This window comes from Camarhynchus parvulus, chromosome 4 (genome assembly GCF_901933205.1).
Source record: "Camarhynchus parvulus chromosome 4, STF_HiC, whole genome shotgun sequence".
NCBI classification, from domain to species: Eukaryota; Metazoa; Chordata; class Aves; order Passeriformes; family Thraupidae; genus Camarhynchus; species Camarhynchus parvulus.
Window position 1 is genome coordinate 11,176,958 of NC_044574.1, and position 18,207 is coordinate 11,195,164.

General features: G+C 37.0%; 1 protein-coding gene across 1 annotated transcript in view; it reads right to left on the reverse strand.

Moving 5' to 3' along the window:
• Nucleotides 1-2,051: 2,051 nt before the first annotated feature.
• SH3TC1 (SH3 domain and tetratricopeptide repeats 1) overlaps nucleotides 2,052-18,207 on the reverse strand; it is a 28,522-nt gene continuing 12,366 nt past the window's right edge. The window contains exons 5-18 of the mRNA XM_030947596.1: nucleotides 17,740-17,845; nucleotides 17,390-17,533; nucleotides 16,558-16,732; nucleotides 16,174-16,247; nucleotides 15,146-15,341; nucleotides 14,049-14,176; nucleotides 11,359-11,400; nucleotides 8,135-9,820; nucleotides 7,601-7,781; nucleotides 5,610-5,760; nucleotides 4,348-4,470; nucleotides 3,919-4,069; nucleotides 2,852-3,048; nucleotides 2,052-2,631 (exon numbers count right to left, since the gene is read on the reverse strand). Coding sequence (XP_030803456.1) covers nucleotides 2,401-2,631; nucleotides 2,852-3,048; nucleotides 3,919-4,069; nucleotides 4,348-4,470; nucleotides 5,610-5,760; nucleotides 7,601-7,781; nucleotides 8,135-9,820; nucleotides 11,359-11,400; nucleotides 14,049-14,176; nucleotides 15,146-15,341; nucleotides 16,174-16,247; nucleotides 16,558-16,732; nucleotides 17,390-17,533; nucleotides 17,740-17,845 — 3,585 coding nt within the window. The 3' untranslated portion in view covers nucleotides 2,052-2,400. The remainder of the gene's footprint in view (nucleotides 2,632-2,851; nucleotides 3,049-3,918; nucleotides 4,070-4,347; nucleotides 4,471-5,609; nucleotides 5,761-7,600; nucleotides 7,782-8,134; nucleotides 9,821-11,358; nucleotides 11,401-14,048; nucleotides 14,177-15,145; nucleotides 15,342-16,173; nucleotides 16,248-16,557; nucleotides 16,733-17,389; nucleotides 17,534-17,739; nucleotides 17,846-18,207) is intronic.

Consider the following 18,207-nt stretch of genomic DNA (forward strand, 5'->3'; position numbering starts at 1 on the left):
AAACTAGATACATGTTTATATACTGCTCTACTTGTTTCAAGGGAATGGTTAAAAAATTCCATGCACTATGCACTGCTTAAGCACAATTTAAAACTAAAGGGTAAATTAATAATGTAGAACAAGACTGCTATGAAAGCAAAAATTCTGTGGAATCAAGGCAACAAGATGAAGTAGCTGTCCAAGAAAGAAGAGAGGCCTTATCAGCAGAATTGAATTCCAGATAAAGTGCAGCTTCCCTTCTCAGAATACAGAGACAGCCTATGATTGCAGCAGAATCAGCAAGAGGTTATAAATTTAGCTAGTCTGAAAACCAAATGAAATGGAAAATAGAATGTCAAGCACTGAAAAGCAAGCTAATAAACAGAGAGCAGCATCCACAATTTTCACAGCTCTGAAGAGATCATACAGGATAAGATGCTGTCATCTTATTGCAAAGCTCCCATACCTTCTCAGTGATTTTTCATGGGCAGCTCCTCACAGCACTGACTCCTCCTTCTTCACAGCACAACCAACAAACTCCAGCTCTCTCCTCACCCAGCTAACCCACTCTTTTGTAGCACTCATCTTCTTATTGGACACAGCTGTGGCCTATTAAGAGCAGGCCTGTTCCTAATCTTTGGTGATTGGTACAGCTGCAACTCCTCAGGTGTGACACTACCTTCAGCACTATTCTCTTACATTCTGTCCCTCCACACAGGACCTTCTGTTGAGTTTTCAGGTCAAAGCACATGGGATAATTAATTTCCCATACTTAATTGGACAGTATGACACCAGCATGAATCTGTCATCAAGTCATTCCTAAGACACCATTACACTAAAACTTTCAAATTTACTATGTCAGAAGAGAAAACAAGCAAATAAAATGCTTATTGTGTAAAGAGCCTTCTAGAAATAGCAAACACAAAGTGTTTAATCTCAAATGCCACTTTACTTTCGGGACCTTGAGCTAAGAGCAGGACCATAGTGAGTTACCTTGACTAGCTATGTTATCACACTGCTTCAAGATAACTAAAAGGTCATAGTTATCATGATTGTGGCAATTATCTGTTATACAGACCATGGGAAGACCAAGGAAAAAGATACACTTCCTCTTTCCCTGGAGAGTATCTCAATTCTATCTAGATCCATATATACAGACATAGATATGTAATATACATATAATACATACACACACACACATACATATATTCTCTCCCTGTAGGAAATAAGTAAAACTGACAAAGAATTCTAAAGGTCAAAAAGACAACAAAAATCCAATAGCTGAATGTACGTATAGAAAGAATTCAGAGCATGCTCTGAATGACAAATTTTAGGAAAAGAAAGATTCTTAGGCAAAAAACCAAGGCAATGAGATTACATAGCTATAAAGTTCTGAAAAAAAAATGAAGGTGTGTTTACCTTTCGCCAGACTTGACAATATGAGCAAACATAATATGTAGCCAACAGCCCCATCTGGTTTCTGAGACTGTACATGCAACTTCCAAAAACATTCATACTTCCTTTCTTTGTAGTATCCCTTAAATATAAAATAAACCAGCAGTTTCTGTAGAGGTCTTGAGAGAATAAAAAGGCATCATCTCAAAGTGGACTTCTTTCGTAACTAAAGTGAAATAATAAATTTTTCTGAAAAATATTTAGTTCTATGTAACACAGCAGGAAAAGCCGAAATAAGTCATTGCAGGCAATAGTGACAGTTCTGAAAATGGCACTTAAATTGTCTTTGAAAATAGGGGAGGAAGGCCTTTACATGACCACTGAAATCCACAAAACTGCTGCTCACATTATGAGAGCCTTCAGTTCTACAAACCAGTTAGTTCTTAGTACAATATGTATGTAAGTTTTGTTGAATTAGAAAATAAAGCAAGTTCCCATAAGTACTGCAGTAGATGAATTTGACAGAAAATGAGGAGTGGTGTCTGGGGAATTGGGTCAAACCAATTCTCAAGCCCATCTAACATGCTTGTGCAGATGCATTTACTTGATGTCAAAAAATGTAATAAAGCTAAGTCAGGCAAAGGAAGCCACAATTCATATTGAGTGGGTTTTCTGCTGTAACACTTTATTAAATATTTTTCATTGCATGTATGCATTAATCATTTTCCAATATCCATCAAGGCAGAAAGATATAGCAAAGAAAATTGTAGTTTAAAAAAAAAGAGACTGTTGGGTTTTGGTTTTAGTTCACAGACTGATCCTTAACACATACAGGTCTGTGTATCTTAAAGGCAATGAAATGTAATTCACTGTCGTATAAACTGGTAATTTAGTCTGGGATGAGGAGCTCCACCTTACAGCACACTGATAATGAGTCATTGAATGCAGTCTGCATCCTCCTACAAAGCCAGTGCAGTATTTCCTTAGGTACTTCTGCAGTAGTTAGGCTGCATTTTCCAAAAATGCTTATGAACCCTTGTAACACCAATCAGGAGCTAAATTTATTCTCCTTACATTCAGCTCTGTTGCAAAGGTTCTTGCCTTTTGGTAGAAGAAGAGAGACATTTCCCTATCCACAAGGAAGTTATGGTAGATCACAGCAAGTCTGGTGTAAATCTTCAGTTGAGCTTTTTTATTTCCCAGGTCCATGGCAGCAGCAAGTGCCAAGTGGTAATAACCAGCTGCATCAAAGGGGTCCTGAAATAAGAGGCTCAAAGATAGTACAACCAGTGCAAGAGGACTGCAGAGCTCAGGTTTGTAAGTATCTAATAAAAATAGTATAGATTCTGAGCTTTTGAGGTTTTCCCAATTTACTGTTTACATTCCAAACACACAAAACCAGAAAATGGCAAAATCTGATTCTATGAAATATTACTCAATATAAAAATTGGCTACACAAATTTGTAAAATTTCTTACCTTAAGGTCATAGAATATAATATCTCCTAAGATTGAGTACACCTTGACATAATAGAGTGTTTCCTCCTCAAACTCCAGAGGAGAGGAACAGAGGGACAAGGCCTTTAAATAGAAGTGTTCAGCCAGTTCACAGTGACCCAAATGGTGATGGATGGCTGCCAGGCGGTGGTAAGCTATTCTTTCATTTAGCTGATTTCCTAATGAGATAACATGGGAGTCAGGATATAAACAAAGAGACTGACTACTCAAATCTATGCTACTTAAAAAAATTCTATACTGAATTTGCTGAAATTTTATTGAAAAAAAACATATTTGCTGAAGAGATCCATGGTCAAAACCTGCCCTTCAAGAAAAATCCTATGGAATTTCTGAATTTCCTCCCATAGGATTTGACAGTGTCTGGGATTTTAAGAAATAACTACATTCATCTAGCATGTGTATGTTATAATAATATATATACACACATACACACTGCATACTTACAAAGAATACAAATGAATGATTATGAAAGAAAGTGAATAGGAATAAAGACTCCCTTGACCATTCCAATACATATTTTACATGAAAATTTACAACAAAAATATCATTTTCAAACTGATCAAAATGACCTGTCTGTGCTTGTACAGAGGGGTAAGAAGGTTCTAAATTAGTTGAACAGCAACCAAACTTGAAGAGTAATTTTGAAATAAGACCTATAATTTTTGACTTTTCTATCTTATGTTGGTTCACAATCAGAGCTTTGGGCAAATCTGAAAGTACTCTCAAAAGCCTCTTAGGACTATTTTATTAATGAGTATTGTATCTTAGCTCTTAGAAGCACACTCAGTTTGGACATAAAATTCCAGGTTTGATTCTGTTCTCTACCAAAGGTTTTCTATTTGATCCTAAGTTAGAAGAGTAAGAAATAAATTGCTCATTCTTTAATAGAAGCAAAAATAGTAATTATAGTAGTGTTATGAAATCCTGGCAAGAAATGACTGAATGCAAGGGAAGAAAACTAAATTTAGAGTTCTGTTGTATTTTTAGAGGTATCACTCATACTCAGCTATAATGGAAATTGTTCTTACCTAAATTTACACTGAGGACGAGAGATACTCTTGCATATTCCAGACTTTCCTCATAAGCCTTCAGATTCATCAGCAATTCCACCAATTTATTGCATAATCTGAGTTCAGTGGTTTTGTTGCCAGTCTGAACAGCAAGTGGAAGAGCCCTGTCCTGAAATACACAACATCAGCTTAGGTATGGCTGAACCCCAAGATTTGCACTGACAGCTCTCATTTATGTCAAATCAATTTCTGGTTTCATGTTGCTCTTTGCTTAGAACAGTTCTTGCAACCAGAAGTGGATTTGAAACCGATGATATCTGCTAACACCATGACAAGTACTCACTGGGACAGTTTGCTGAGAGGTTCAGCTTTTGGTTCAGCATTTATAGAATACCTGCTATGGTGGGAGGTACATAATTATCAATGCAGCAGAAAAACTGCACAAACCCTGTAGAAAGTCACTGCTTTCTCCTTTTCCCAAGTACCATTGAAAAATATGTCTCCAGCAGCTTCAAACAATTCCATTCCTAAATTTGGATCTCCTGTGCAAAGAGCAGCATCCTGAGCAACCTGAAAAGTAAAAGAGGAATCCGGAAGGAAAGACAGAAATTAGATCTTGTTTACTCCATGGTTAAAATATCATAAGTATTAGCAATTTTTAAAATATCTTTTTATTTTCTCTCCTATTATAATGATGAGAAAGGCTATATTTGATGTGAAGATGCTCCTTTTTGATACCCTGTCTTTGAAAAAACCAATGGCAGGTGCTAAAGAAGAAACAAAAACCTGGTTACATTTTCTGGCAAGAGTATCCTGCTATCTTTGTCAGCACATGACATTCTAAAAACAGCGGTGTATTTGATAGCTGCCACATAGTAAATTTGAATTAGATCAAACATATCATAGAAATAAATTCAAATTGCAAGTTAGATATTGATAACTGCATATTTAAAAGCCTGTGAACTGATTTCCGTAAATAAATGCAGGTCCACTATTCTGTTCTCATGGATAAACACGTCTTGTTAGCAAAAAGGATTTAATGACAGAGCATGCAAAGCAAGAATACCAGGATCCTCAGTTATTGACAGAGAAAATAACAATGAAAAATGTGCCTTCTACATAAGGCAAGGTTAAGGATCCTTCTGTGGCTTTGTCTATTTTAGTTTTCAAATTGCATTCAGTTAATACAAGTCCTTCTTTCTACTTGAGCACAGAGGTGTGCAAGACACATGCCTCTGTTCTCATACATGAAAAGAAAACAGCAGCTCCAGCTGGCCCTGTGTCATACTAGGCATGGCCACAGCAGGAAAAATTCAGATGCTGTGGAAATGCTTCCTAAAGAAGCTACTCTGTTTTCCTGGGAATCTGGCCCACAAGCCAGCATGCTAAGGTGATTATTCTCTGTTACCCACCAGCAGGTAGCATGCCTGTGTCATATAATTGCAGGAAGGAACACAGAATTAACAGGAACTAAGAAATGTCACTGCCCAAAATCCTTCCAGAATCAAGCAACAGATTAAAAGAGATTAATAGGGGAAAATGCTGAGACTTTCCCTTCCCCTGCTGAGCATTACATGAGTGGTGGCAATAAATGATCAGAACATCAATTGGCAAAATGTATGGAATTTTTATATCTAATTACTTACTCTTACCATGCCACCTGCACAACACTGATACCATGTGCATGCCTGTAAGTGTTGACAATGTACCTGAATATAAAGATCCACAAGCTCATTCTGCCTCAGAACATAATAGATCTTTCCTGCCCGGAGCCAAGCATATGCCTCCTTCTCTTTCTTCTGGAGATCTATAAATATTCCAAGGCTTCTTTTGGTATATTCCAGAGCTGACTTGTAGGCCCTAAAACAGGGAAAAGTGCTAATCACAAAAGGGTTCTTCAGAATTGCAAATAGTTTTCTTCATAGCAAGCAATGTTGCTGTAAGACATTCTGTTTCCCCTAGTAACTAAAGAACTCTTTTTCCTCTTTTGTTCCATCTACATTTCCTGTTAGATTGTTATTTATTACATTGTTATATATTATATAAATATGTTCTATATATATAATGGTATATTATATACTATTATATTATGTTATTCATACATTTTCCTGTTATATTATTTCAACATGGTTTATATGTGTCCTTGCTCTACCTCCAAACTTGTGAGAATTAGAAAAGTCTTTTGTCATCTTTAACTCTTCTATCATTTATGGATTTTTACTAAAAATGTCAAAGAAATCACCTTTTTTTTAAATCATCTATACATCTGATTTAAGTGCAATTGAGACTAATTAACAATTGTTTAAAAAAAACCAAAGAAACTGACAGGAGAGTGGTAGGGCAGAGGAGAATGGGACATTCTCATGATCAGTTCTGGAAGCACTTAAATTACCAGATTATTGATGTTGTGGGGCTTTATACCAGACATAGAAATGCCAGAAATCTTAAATCTTTCTCCATCTTGTGCTAGACTCCCATCACCTTGACCTAATGGTTTTTTTTTTTCTGAGCACAAGACACAAACATATTAAAATAGAATATGAGCTGCACAGTTGTGGTGTTGGAAGAGACGAGTTTTTCTTGTTACTCAGGGCAGCTAACACAAGGAATACTGGGATACTGTGGTCTGACACCATCTCAACTTTGTGCTATTACCTGGTGGCATGCTAAGGTTATACAGTCAACGTCTGGGAGCCAGGCTCCCAGGATATACAAATTCCATCTACTAGAAGCACACAAACACACAAAGCAGCAGCTTCTCCAGCTAGTGAAGTCTTTCTGAAAATTCCAGGCAGCTTAAAATCTTAACCAACTCCTTTGTCTTCAGTCTCTCCAAAGGATGGTCACCAACTACATAATTATTTTTCTTTCTTAGGGCTTTTTAAATTGGGTGACCTATTAAGCACATTAGATGCTTGGGCTACAGGCACTTAAAGTTGAAATAGGCATCTGTTCTCTTTCCCTGACTGAGAATTTTTTTTGCATCCTTACTGAGGCAAGCTTGAAAATATCTGAACTAAAGTAACTCCTTGAAGTACAGCAAAGAAAAAACAATCAGACAAAGCAACTTTAAAAAACACTCTAAATATTCTTAGAGAAAACTAAGTTTCCTCAGCACTTGCTACTATAATTTAACTTGTGCAATTTGTTATTTCAATAGATCAGAGCAAAAAAAATGGTATTTGGAAAATAAGAGCAGTATAGAAATTGCAGAAGAGCAAAACTATGCAGGTTTCCTCTTTGGCTTTGTACTTATGTAAGTTTTGAAAAAAGCCCTTCCTCAAAGACAAATACTTACATAGAGGCAATTTAATGCCTGACCTGTTTGGAATATGTCCTTTGGTGCCTTAAAAGTCTTGCAAAAATCCTTGAAAACAAATCACCTGATATAGCAATCATCCAGAGCTGCATAACATATAATAGGTTTAAAATGTATTTACATAGATTTTAAAAATAAATTGGTTTTTGAAGTAGTGCTAATCCCTTCAGAACATCTTGTCTCCCTTGAGAGATTACAGTTACTTAAAAAGAAACAAGAAAATTCTCCATTAGCACTGGACTTTTGAATTCTGATAAAGTGTATTATCAAAGCAGAGAGAGGAAAAAAAATCATATTCAGCTTTTGCAGAAAAATTGAGATCCTTTGCAGGATGAAAAAGTTAAAATCAGAATGAAAGAAAAGTCATTCAGCATGTCTTACCTTTCTGTTCCTAAAGACAAATAGAGCTGACTAATAGTTTCCAAAATTTGTCCCTCCAGAACTTTGTTGGACATCTTTCTGGCTAAAGATAGTTGATATTCATTGTAGATGACACACTGAGTCTCATTGGGAGCAACTGTACTGTAGAAATGACACAGCAGTTTAATTGCTTGCAGCTGACCTAGGAGAATAGATTGGAAATACAAACATGAATCTCTGTTTTAAAATGAAAGTTAATTTTAAAATGATTCATTTTCACTGTTTCACAAATTACAGCACAGACGATGAAAAATATAAAAATCATTACAAAAATATCCCACTGCCGTTTCAAGGGTAACAAAGGCTAGAGGTTACTTCAAACTTCACTTCCAAAATAAAATAGTAATAGAGTCACCTTACCTGCATTAGCTGCCTCAATTATGGCAGGAAAAATAACAAAGTAATATATGAATCTTCTAAATACAGATGCAACATATATGTATAACTAACATTCCCAACAGGGTACATTTTGTGACTTATAAGAGACATACTTACTCTCCAGATGACTTGTCTCCATTGCAACTAAAAAAGCCCATTCATAGTAAAACCTTCCTTTCTCTCTTTCGGTTCCACCAACATAATAACATCCCAGCTGAAGGAGGACTTGGATAAAATCTTGACCACAATCCATAATTGGAAGTTTGGAGAATACCTTAACTGCCCTGATAAAATAATGTTCTGCCAGCTTGCTGGCTGCTGCACGCAGGCAGAGTGCCCCAAAATTTGCCAGGGCTATGGCTTGGTTATGGGTCATCTCAGTCTCTTCTGAAAGACGCAGTGCTTTGTAGTAGCTCTCAGCAGCTTCTTTTGTGTTGTTTGTCCTTTTCAAAGCAATGGCAAGCATGTTGTAAGCAATGCCAAGCTGCTGAGGACTGCTCCATGCAGAGCTTACAACAGCATTTAAAATGGCTAAAGCCACTTCATACTGCTTGTAAAGAATGTATAGCCAAGCAAGTGAAACCAAATAGTTGATAGTTTCCTCTGGCTTAGCAGAAGCAGAGTCCAGTGCTTTCATCATGTAAGCAATGGCTTTTCCGTACTGTTTGTGGTGGCTGTACAGCTTTGCTAAGCTGAGATAGATAGTGCTGCACAGTCCTTCCTCCTCATTGGTAAAGACAGAAGAAAGTGCTTGTATGAGGTAAGGTGCAATTTGGGATGGCAATATTTGTCTCAGTTTTCTCAGGCCATATAGTTTGGGAGCATTTTTGATGACTAAATCAATCCTTTTCAGGGAATCCATTAAGGTACTGGAGCTCTGGGGAGAGGTAACCTTTATGCAACTTAATACAATGTGGGGCAAACACTTTTCATGGTAGGACTCTGCCAGTTTGAAGTAACAGTTGTTGGATAAACTGTTTTGTAAACCCAGGTCATTAAGCAACAGCTGAAACCTTTCCAAGAATGGCAGTGCCTCTTGGTGTTGTTTGCGTGCACTGTAATGTTTTGCCAGCAGAAAGCATGCCCTTGCCTCTGCGTGTTTGTTCTGGCTCAAAATTGTCCTCTTCAGAGCATACTTCAGTATATCTGATTCCAGGTCAGCACTGCAAATGTAGTTGGGAATTCCCATGAGAAGAGATGCAGCCTTGTCAAAAATATGAGTACACTTTTCTTTGTTCTTCTGGGTCAAATAGATGACTGTTAGATTTGTATAAAGAGCAATCACAAAGTACAAATCACCAAACCCTCCAGCTACTGCTCTCAATGCTTCCTCAAAATACACACGAGCTTGGGAAAACTTCAGCTTTTTGACACTGAGCCTGCCTAAGAGAAAGCATAGCCTTGCTAGTGCCCAGGACAGACCTGCTTTCTTTGCTGCTTCCCTTGCCAATCTTAAAAAATTAACCAGTTCTTCTTCTTCTGAAAATCCATAAAACATGCTATTTGTAAATGAATAAGAGAAATTATACATGCTTTTGAAGTTGGTCTCATACTCTTTCTTATTTAAGAAGACTAACAATGGCTCAAAGATGTCAGATGCTTGAATATCTCCTTGACATATGTGGAAGCAAGGCTCTTCAGGTAGAGGAAATGTTTCAGTCTTTGAAGAGCCAGTAGATTCCTTCTCTTCAGCAGTTGGCTCTTCAGCCTGAGTGGCCTCCAAATTCTTGAAGTTCTTCAGCAATTCTTCTATCTTGCCATTCTTGCTAGTGGATCCTGGGCTAGAAGGTGAGTGTGCAATTTCTGAAATTTAAAAATAAATTACAGACACAATTTCTTGTATGCATGCATGCACGCAAAGGCTTTTGATAGACCAACTAAAACATTTGTCAGTGAAGATGCTGTTACAAAAACATTATGTAAACACACCATGATTTCTTAACAGAATGTCTAGGAGAAAAGCCAAAGGTGTAAAAAGATAGCAAGGAGGATGAAGAAGTATGGGAGACTGGAGGAGCAGGAATAAACACAGTGTGCCACATGTAAGCAGGTTAGTGATCAGATCACTTATCTAGCCAGGCCCTGGGCCTGATCCAACACGAATTCAACTCAAGTGCAGCATAATTCAAATTGCTTTTTGTCTGTGTATTCTCAGAAAGTACAGTCAGTGTATATTCTCTGTTCTCTCCATGCGTACCTGAACAAGAGACCTGCCAAAGAAATACAATTCAGACTAGCTGGTAAGCAGAAGGAAATCTGGGAAGATCCAAGGTCTGAAGTGGAGGCTGGATAAGGGACCCAGGGTCAGGACATAGCTGGATTTAAGACATGAGGGAAATGGGAAACCATTCATGTAGAGTAAGGGTATGCCTGTGGCTCAGGGCAGGGAGTAGGACTGTGCTATTTGAGCTGGTCAAGTCTCACTGTGCTTGGGGGTGCCTGCAAATGTTCTGTTTTCCTGTCCTGGACAGCCAGGCCTGTGTCTTGTGTAATAGGATTTCTTCTATCTATCAAATATAAGCTCTGATTCTCTAGTGGCACAGATTATCTTTCACAAAAGTACCAATTTGTGGCAACTGATGTGGCCATTGATCTAAATTCTCCTAGTGATAACATCATTGAATACCTACAAATATAATAAAAGCAGATATGCCACCAATTCTTAGTCCTCCCACTGTTTTCCAGGCCAGTTACTAGGGCAGGGATTAGGGATGGAGTACACAGTCATAGTCAGTTCTTAAATTTACAGCTGCAGATCAACAGGAGCTTGAAGTCACAGATTTAGAGCTCAACTCCCTTAGAATCTCATTTCTGAAACTGCAGCAGAATCACAAATATAAAAATTGTTGTTTAGGAAAATGTTTTACAATATGAGTAATGATAGTGACAGCTTAGCAACAAAATGCCAAAGGGAAATTATTCTGCATTCTCAACAAAATATCTCCTTTGGGAAATCTATTTCTGGGACAAAGTTTTCTAACAAAAAAAAAAATCTGCTGGAATTTAAACTCAGCAGTTGCCAGGTGCCCCATAAGCAGTATTTTGCCTTGATAAACAATGTGGAGGGGCTGGGAGGTGGTGAATATGTATCACATCAGTGGAAGTCAGTCACAGAATTTACAGCTGGATAGCAAGTCCCAAGAAAGACACTTGCTATCAGTGAAAACCCACAATGTCTTACAAAATCCTAATCAGAAGGGGTTACAGCAAAATCTCAGAAAGCAAACAATGAGAGAAGAAAATTAGCATGTGAAGAAACATTAGAAGGAAAATAGCTGGCAGACAAAAAAATATCAAAAATCTCATTAATTTTATGTAAAATTGTATGTATGAAGTATTACCACATTCATGAGTTTCCTGAAATTCAGGTTCCTCTAATTCATCTGTAAGAAAGAAAAAAAATCATATTAGCTATACTATCTTGGTCATTTTTCAGTTTCAAATCTCCTAAAATAAGGCTCTATTTAGTAGATAATTCTTTAAGTCAGAAGAATTTGATAGATCCTGGAAATTTAAGAGAAAATAAATATTCTGACCCAAAGCTAACAGGAGCTTACCCTCCTGCTGACACAATTCACTGCTTCTGTATGGTTATCATCAAGTAGCTACCTCTGCTCAGTAAGGTGGGGAGCACATCACAGTCAGAATAAAAGCCAACCTGTCCTGCAGGAGGGAGGCATTTCTGCTGCATTAAAATAAAACTGGGTAGCAAAGATGTGACCATTCTCCATAACCTGCTCATAAAATGAGGTAGCAAGGAACCCTTAATATTTTTAGTGTCACTCCCAGGGTAATGGAGAGAGAGGTGGGAAGGGAAGTTATTTAGGGTTGTTTGTGTAGGTAAGTGTCAGACTTTTGTAGCCATTCCAATAGCAGGTGGGTGAAAAAAAATCACTCTTATTTTAAAAAATTTAGCTTAATTCTATAGACATTATAACTATTATAACATTATTCTATAGACTATATAACTATATATAACTTTACATTTAAACATAGCACATCTGTAGAGTATTTAAGAATTACTATTTTGAGTAGGAGATATTTCTCAAGGCATTTAATTTGTCATGCTGCATTTCAGGAATATTTTCACTGTCTTTCATACGCTTGATGCAATAGAAGTTGTACTGAGGGTATGAAAGATATATACAAAAGCAGAGGCTCACAGACCTATTTAAGCTCTATTTAAGCTGATGGAAAGCTACTTTACTAGCCTTTGAGAATGACCTCTCACTGACTGTTTACTTCTGGAAGTCCTTTTTATAAATGCTTTTCTGACTTTGGTGGATGGAAGCCACAGATGTTTACAGTACTTGTAACTTAATACTCTAAATATTTAATCAGGGAAGTGCTCATAAGTAAATACTTCTCAGTAGATTGATGTAGATGGAAGAATTGAAAATCCATTTAGTCAGATCACACAACAAAATATCAAGTGAATATTGAAAATTATTGTTCTGGATGAGTTAGGAGAATCAATTGAGCTGTTTAAGAGAAAAGTGGTAAAGGTGATACTATGAGCTCGGGAAGATGCAAAAGGAGGTTGTACTTACAAATATTAGGGAGGAGATATAGTAAAAAATGTGCAACAGCAAAATAGCTGTATGTCCATTAAGCCCCTGACAGGCTTTAGTACCTTAGAGGTTTGAGCTTTTGTTCCCAGGCTTTTCATTAGGGCACAGCAGGGGAGATGTGCAGGCATTTTGCACATTGCCAGGGCAGGTCTGACACACCCTAGTTATTGTTCACACTCACACCCTGCTGATTTGCAGAATTAAACCAACTTGCTTGATTCCAACCTACACAGCAGCTCCTTTCAACCTGGAGCCTACAGTTCTGTCTCTCAGGATGGCACTAATGGAGATAAAACTTCCTTAAGTATTGGGCAAGCAAATGTATCACCAACAGCCTGTGGTGGAATAAGAAACCACTGCCTCTCCTCAGTTCAGCAACTATTACTGATGCCTCAGGTTTTAGCTTTTATATTTTTCAGATTCTGTACTGCTTTACTGTGTGGGTCTAAGCTTCATATTAGGGGATAATAAGCTCTCTGCACAGAGCAGGGAGACAAAACAATTCCTGCTCTAGCTGGGGACCAAGGACAACCCATCCAGATCTCGGGCCCAAGAGCATAAACAACAGTCGACTGAAGAGAGAAAAACAAGAAGGATGGGACTTCATGGGCTGGAGCTTTAATTGGACAATTAACTCCAATATGCTAATGGACCAAAACTTATAAAAGTGTGAGACCCCATGACTGGTCACCCATTTTGTGACTATTTTGGGTTCACCTGGGGTGTAACCTTGGCTGGGCCCTTGTACTGCCCAAGGTGGATCTGCTGAGGCCTCCTAATAGACATGTACTTTATATTTTAGCTCCATCTACTCTCTGTTCTAGGTTGGCCTTCTCAAGGCATCATTTCATCACCCTGCCTTACAGTAAGTATATGAAGGTGAAACCCCAGTTACCCCAATTGCCTATGCACAGCACAGAGAAATAACAGCTGTATCAGAGATTATGTTACTATGACTATGATTTTGCTACTTTTCTATACCTTTGAAAATTAAATCAAGCATGAAGAGGTGTGTGTTTGCATGAGCTGTCAGTAATTATTAGGCTGTGCTACCTTTCCCAAGAGAAAAAGCCAGCAGTGTTTGGGTGAACATACTGCTTTTTACAATGCAGCCATGTGAAATTATAATTTGTAATTCAGTCATAGTCATATAAATGCTTGGAGATATGTGCAGCACAATAAGAGAGTTTTTAAAAGCCTGTTGTTTAAATTCCCTCAGGAAAAAGAAAAAAGGCAAAAGATTTACAAATCCTCTGCTGGGAAAAACCTTGAAACAGCTGAAGAATAGCAAAGATGATATAAAGGATTTTTACATGCCATATCAAAGATCCAATTGATTACCAAGATATTTCAAAATAGGTGGAAATGCTGGAATGCCATTGAAAAAATAATTTTATAACAGGGGTATAGGAACTACACATGTATCTTGTGCAGTAAAAAGGAGTAAAACTCATACTTACCTATTCTGTACACAGAGCAAACATCTGTGATGGAGGTTTGTTTCAACAAATATACTACTTCTTCCAAATTTTTTTCTTTTGAAAAAAAAGAGAGCTCTTCAGCTTCAAGAAAATCCAGATCTTGTGATCTAGCAAAGAAAGGAGTAACTTTGAAGGTGCCTGATAGCAGATTTGGCTTAAGGAACTCACTGCATCAGTCACATAGGAACTTGTTAGAGAAATTAATACAATCTTGATTGGTTGTGCTGAGTTCAGAATTAGTTTCAGTGTATAAAATATGCATATAAACTGATAGTAACTATGCTAACAACTAACAATTTCTGCCATATCAGACTAAGCTTTGTGTCAGTGTCATTGGATAGCATTTTATGAGAGTATTTATTAGAGGCATGAGTCTTGAAGGACTTTATGGTATTGATTTTCTAATATAAGCTTTAAGTTTCATATGAAATGGACCTGCAAGCAGCATTTCAGAACTCCTTGTTTCAGCATTCAAACAGTTCAGGCATATTAATAAGAGCAGCCTATTTACATGGTGCCAATGCATGATGAAATACACCCTTTTTAGAGGTTTCAGTCTGCATTATTAGCAACTGTTTGCAAAGGTCCCATTAGCAGCAAGTTAAGGCATACAACTGAGGGTACTGGGAAAAAAAAACCCAGAACTTGAGTGCTTTAACATAGATCTTGAGAGACCAGCAAGAGAAGGTTCTGCGAGGGTAAAGCTGCTTGGATCTTGTGAGCCAAAGAATAGAAACTGAACCCATATAAGTACAGCAAACTCTTTTCCCAGGAAGAAACTCAGATACAGACTGATAATATTTTGCAATATTTAAGCAGACTTGATATTCCAATTCCATTGCAGTTTTGACTGATACATGCTATGACAATTCGCATTAAAACAACAACAAAAAATCCCAAAACCAAACCCAAAACACCTCAAAAACACAAGAAAGCCCAAAACACACACAAAAGAAACAACAAAAAACCAACAAAAACCCCAAAACCACACCCTGAAATTAATGTTCAGCATTTCAAAGCTGGGAATAGAAGACTACATTCTTTTTGTTTATGAGATATAAATACGTATCACTCACTTATGTCTAGATAAGTCCAGTTTAACATGACTTGTCTTTACAAAACCTATCTGGTCAGTAAACACATGTCTTCCAAGAAACCATTCCATGCATTCAATGAAGTAGCCAAGGATCTCAATTTTGTCCCCTTCCTGGAAACTCAGCTCTTCTGACACAATACTTTCATAATTCATCACAGCTAGACAGGATCCCATTGCTGTGTAATAAGGAGATAAATAATATTTGCAGGTAAAGTAATTTAACAATAGAAATACATTTAATAGAACAGCAACTCAGCAGAATATATTCAACAAAAGACATTCCTAGAACCTGTGAGTTGAATATCTGCTGTGACAAGATTTAAAGCATCCAAACCTCATTGGTTTGGTAATTAGATCTGTAAATAGTATAAAAATCCTCATTTTCCATCAGAAAAGCAAAGCCTAAAATATTCTCGCAATTCTATCAGATTTCATAATGGAGCAGCAAAAATAAATGTTTTAAGTCCTTACTTTCCCTCTCATAAAGGGCTCTGAACTTGGGCCAGAGTAAAGCACTTGAACCAATTTTGAACCAATTAAAATAATCCCTATGGGATAAATGTGGGTGTATACCACTCAGTACAGTATTACAACTGAAATTATGGAAGAAAATAAGCCATATTTGCTCTCTAGCCTCAAACCATCTGTATAAGTTTTATTTCTCTGGCAGTATGAGAAAAAGCAGCACACATATCGAAGATCCACAATTACATTGGTGCATTTTCTGAGGCATCCTCATCTCAGTCACTCTGTACTACCTTCTGCAGGATTTAGGAGGAAAAAGGAGAAAGTCAAGACTTTAGAGTTTGACTCTTGAGTCTTAAACTCTTTAGAGTTTAATCTTAGACAAATTTATAGTCTCACTAATTTACTGCAAATTTTGAAAGCCGTGTCCCCACTCTAATACAATGGACAAAAAGTTATTGAACTTTTTAGAGTCTGTTCTAGCAAAAGCATAGAGTAAATTTGGGGTTATTCTAATGCTGATGTTTGAATGAAGTTTCTTACCAACTTTTTTGATTGATTTAGATTCATTTTTATATGAAAAATCTATGGGATTAGAATACCCTTTAAGAAACCACCTGAAAGCAGAAAAAGAAATTGGAGTTAGTGTATAGAACACTTCACTATATGTTGTGACAGTAAGTCATATTTAAAATACATATGAAAACTGATGTGTCCCTCCCACAATTAGATTTCGATTTCAGCACTGCCCATACACTTCAGACACATTTGTGGTTCCATTAATACTAGTAGTAAAAGTACTGCTACCTCAGGAAAACAAACCAGAGTCTTGCTATTTTTCCCTGCCCCAGGTAGAGGCATCCCTAAGCAGACATGCACATGTGAATCAGATGTAAATGGAATAGGTAGGTAGAGTCAGGTACCTACTGATGGAAAGGCTCCAATGGCTCCAGGGAGGCATTAGACCACATGGGCATGTCACTATCCACACATCCACCTGTCACATCTTCAGTGAAAGCCCCAGTCTCAAGATAAGTTGTTTCATTGTCTGTAACCATCATCTTTCTTATCGTATTATCAGGATATAAAACAAAAAAAGATCCTAAAATAAAAGCAGTTGAGCAGATGTCATTTTATGTAACATTTTAGTGTCATATAAGCCCTAAAACTGGCTTCAAGAGCATCAGTAATATTCATTTAGAAATTGAAAATCTGATCTTTACCAAGAATTTTCTTCCTGATTGTCAGATATTCATACATTTCTGTCAAGTGTGTCTTTCCATAGGGAAAAAAAGTAGAGATGATGTTCTAATGAAGGACAGAGCCCTCTGCTGCAATTCTGCATATTCTTATTGCAGAAACAAATCATCACCTATCCTGACATCCTGTCTCTGGCAGTACCAGCAGGTGATGCTGTTTAGGAGAAGCACTGGTAACTGTTTATAATCCTTCTCCTGCACATCCTCCAGAGCCTACAATAATATTAAGCAAGTTGGAATGTACATCACTCCCTAATCCTTTTGGTATCCATTTATGCACCAGCTGCACATGAATTTCTTCAATCCCTTCATGATCTCACTGAACTTAATCTGTGTTTGCTCTTTCTTTTCTCTTTACAATGTGCATTTGGAGTGAGTAAATTTAAACTTCAACTTCATTATGTATTTGAATAGGTCTTAGTGTCTGATTTGAGATTTTTTGGGATTTTAAATAAAGATGCTTCCCTGAACCAAGTCTTAGCATGTACAGTCTTACTTACCTTCCTGTACTAGCAGACTTCTGTACATCAAATTTAATGATTTTTCATTTATCCAGACTTCAATGCCTGTGTCTTCCTCCTCTTGGGAATATAGCCAGAAAGACTGGTCTAGGAATAAATTCTCCATGCAATGATTTATAAAACCTAGGAAAAAGAAAATCCAATTTGTTTTCTTTGTCATTTTACAGTATTACACAAAAATATAACCTTTCAGAGAGTTAGAGACTACTCCATTATTACTTAATGTACAGTGCATAAATCACACAATTGTGTTCAACAAATTCCCAAAAATTGTGCGCAATTGAATACAAATTAATATACTGAACTATTGTATGGTGAAACAACTTTACCCAGTGAGTGGTAGGTTAGAAACTTCCATATTTCTTCAAAAGTTTTAAATGTCACCACTATTAAATCTTGATCACTGTGAATAGACAGGAGTCTGGCAGAAAGCTCCTAAAAATCAAAACAAATACTTTAATTACAATTGCACCAGAGTTAAGCACAATTTCTTGCTAGGTAACACTTAGGATTCAAAAAATAATAATCCAGAATTTTATCTGTAGGAATTATCTGTTCTTTACACCTACAATGTACAGGGAGCCAAATTTTAATCTGACTCTTGCTTAGCAATTTTACTGCCAGTTTGTGAGGTCAATTTACAGGGGAAATAAACACCACACTGAGTAGGACTGAAGGTTTGTCTAGTTCAGAAATGTTTGTGTATAACCATATGCATAACCATATAGTCAAATGTATCTATATAAGCAAGTATATAGTAGTCCTTTCCAAAAATATCCTCCTCACAGAGTGGTTTA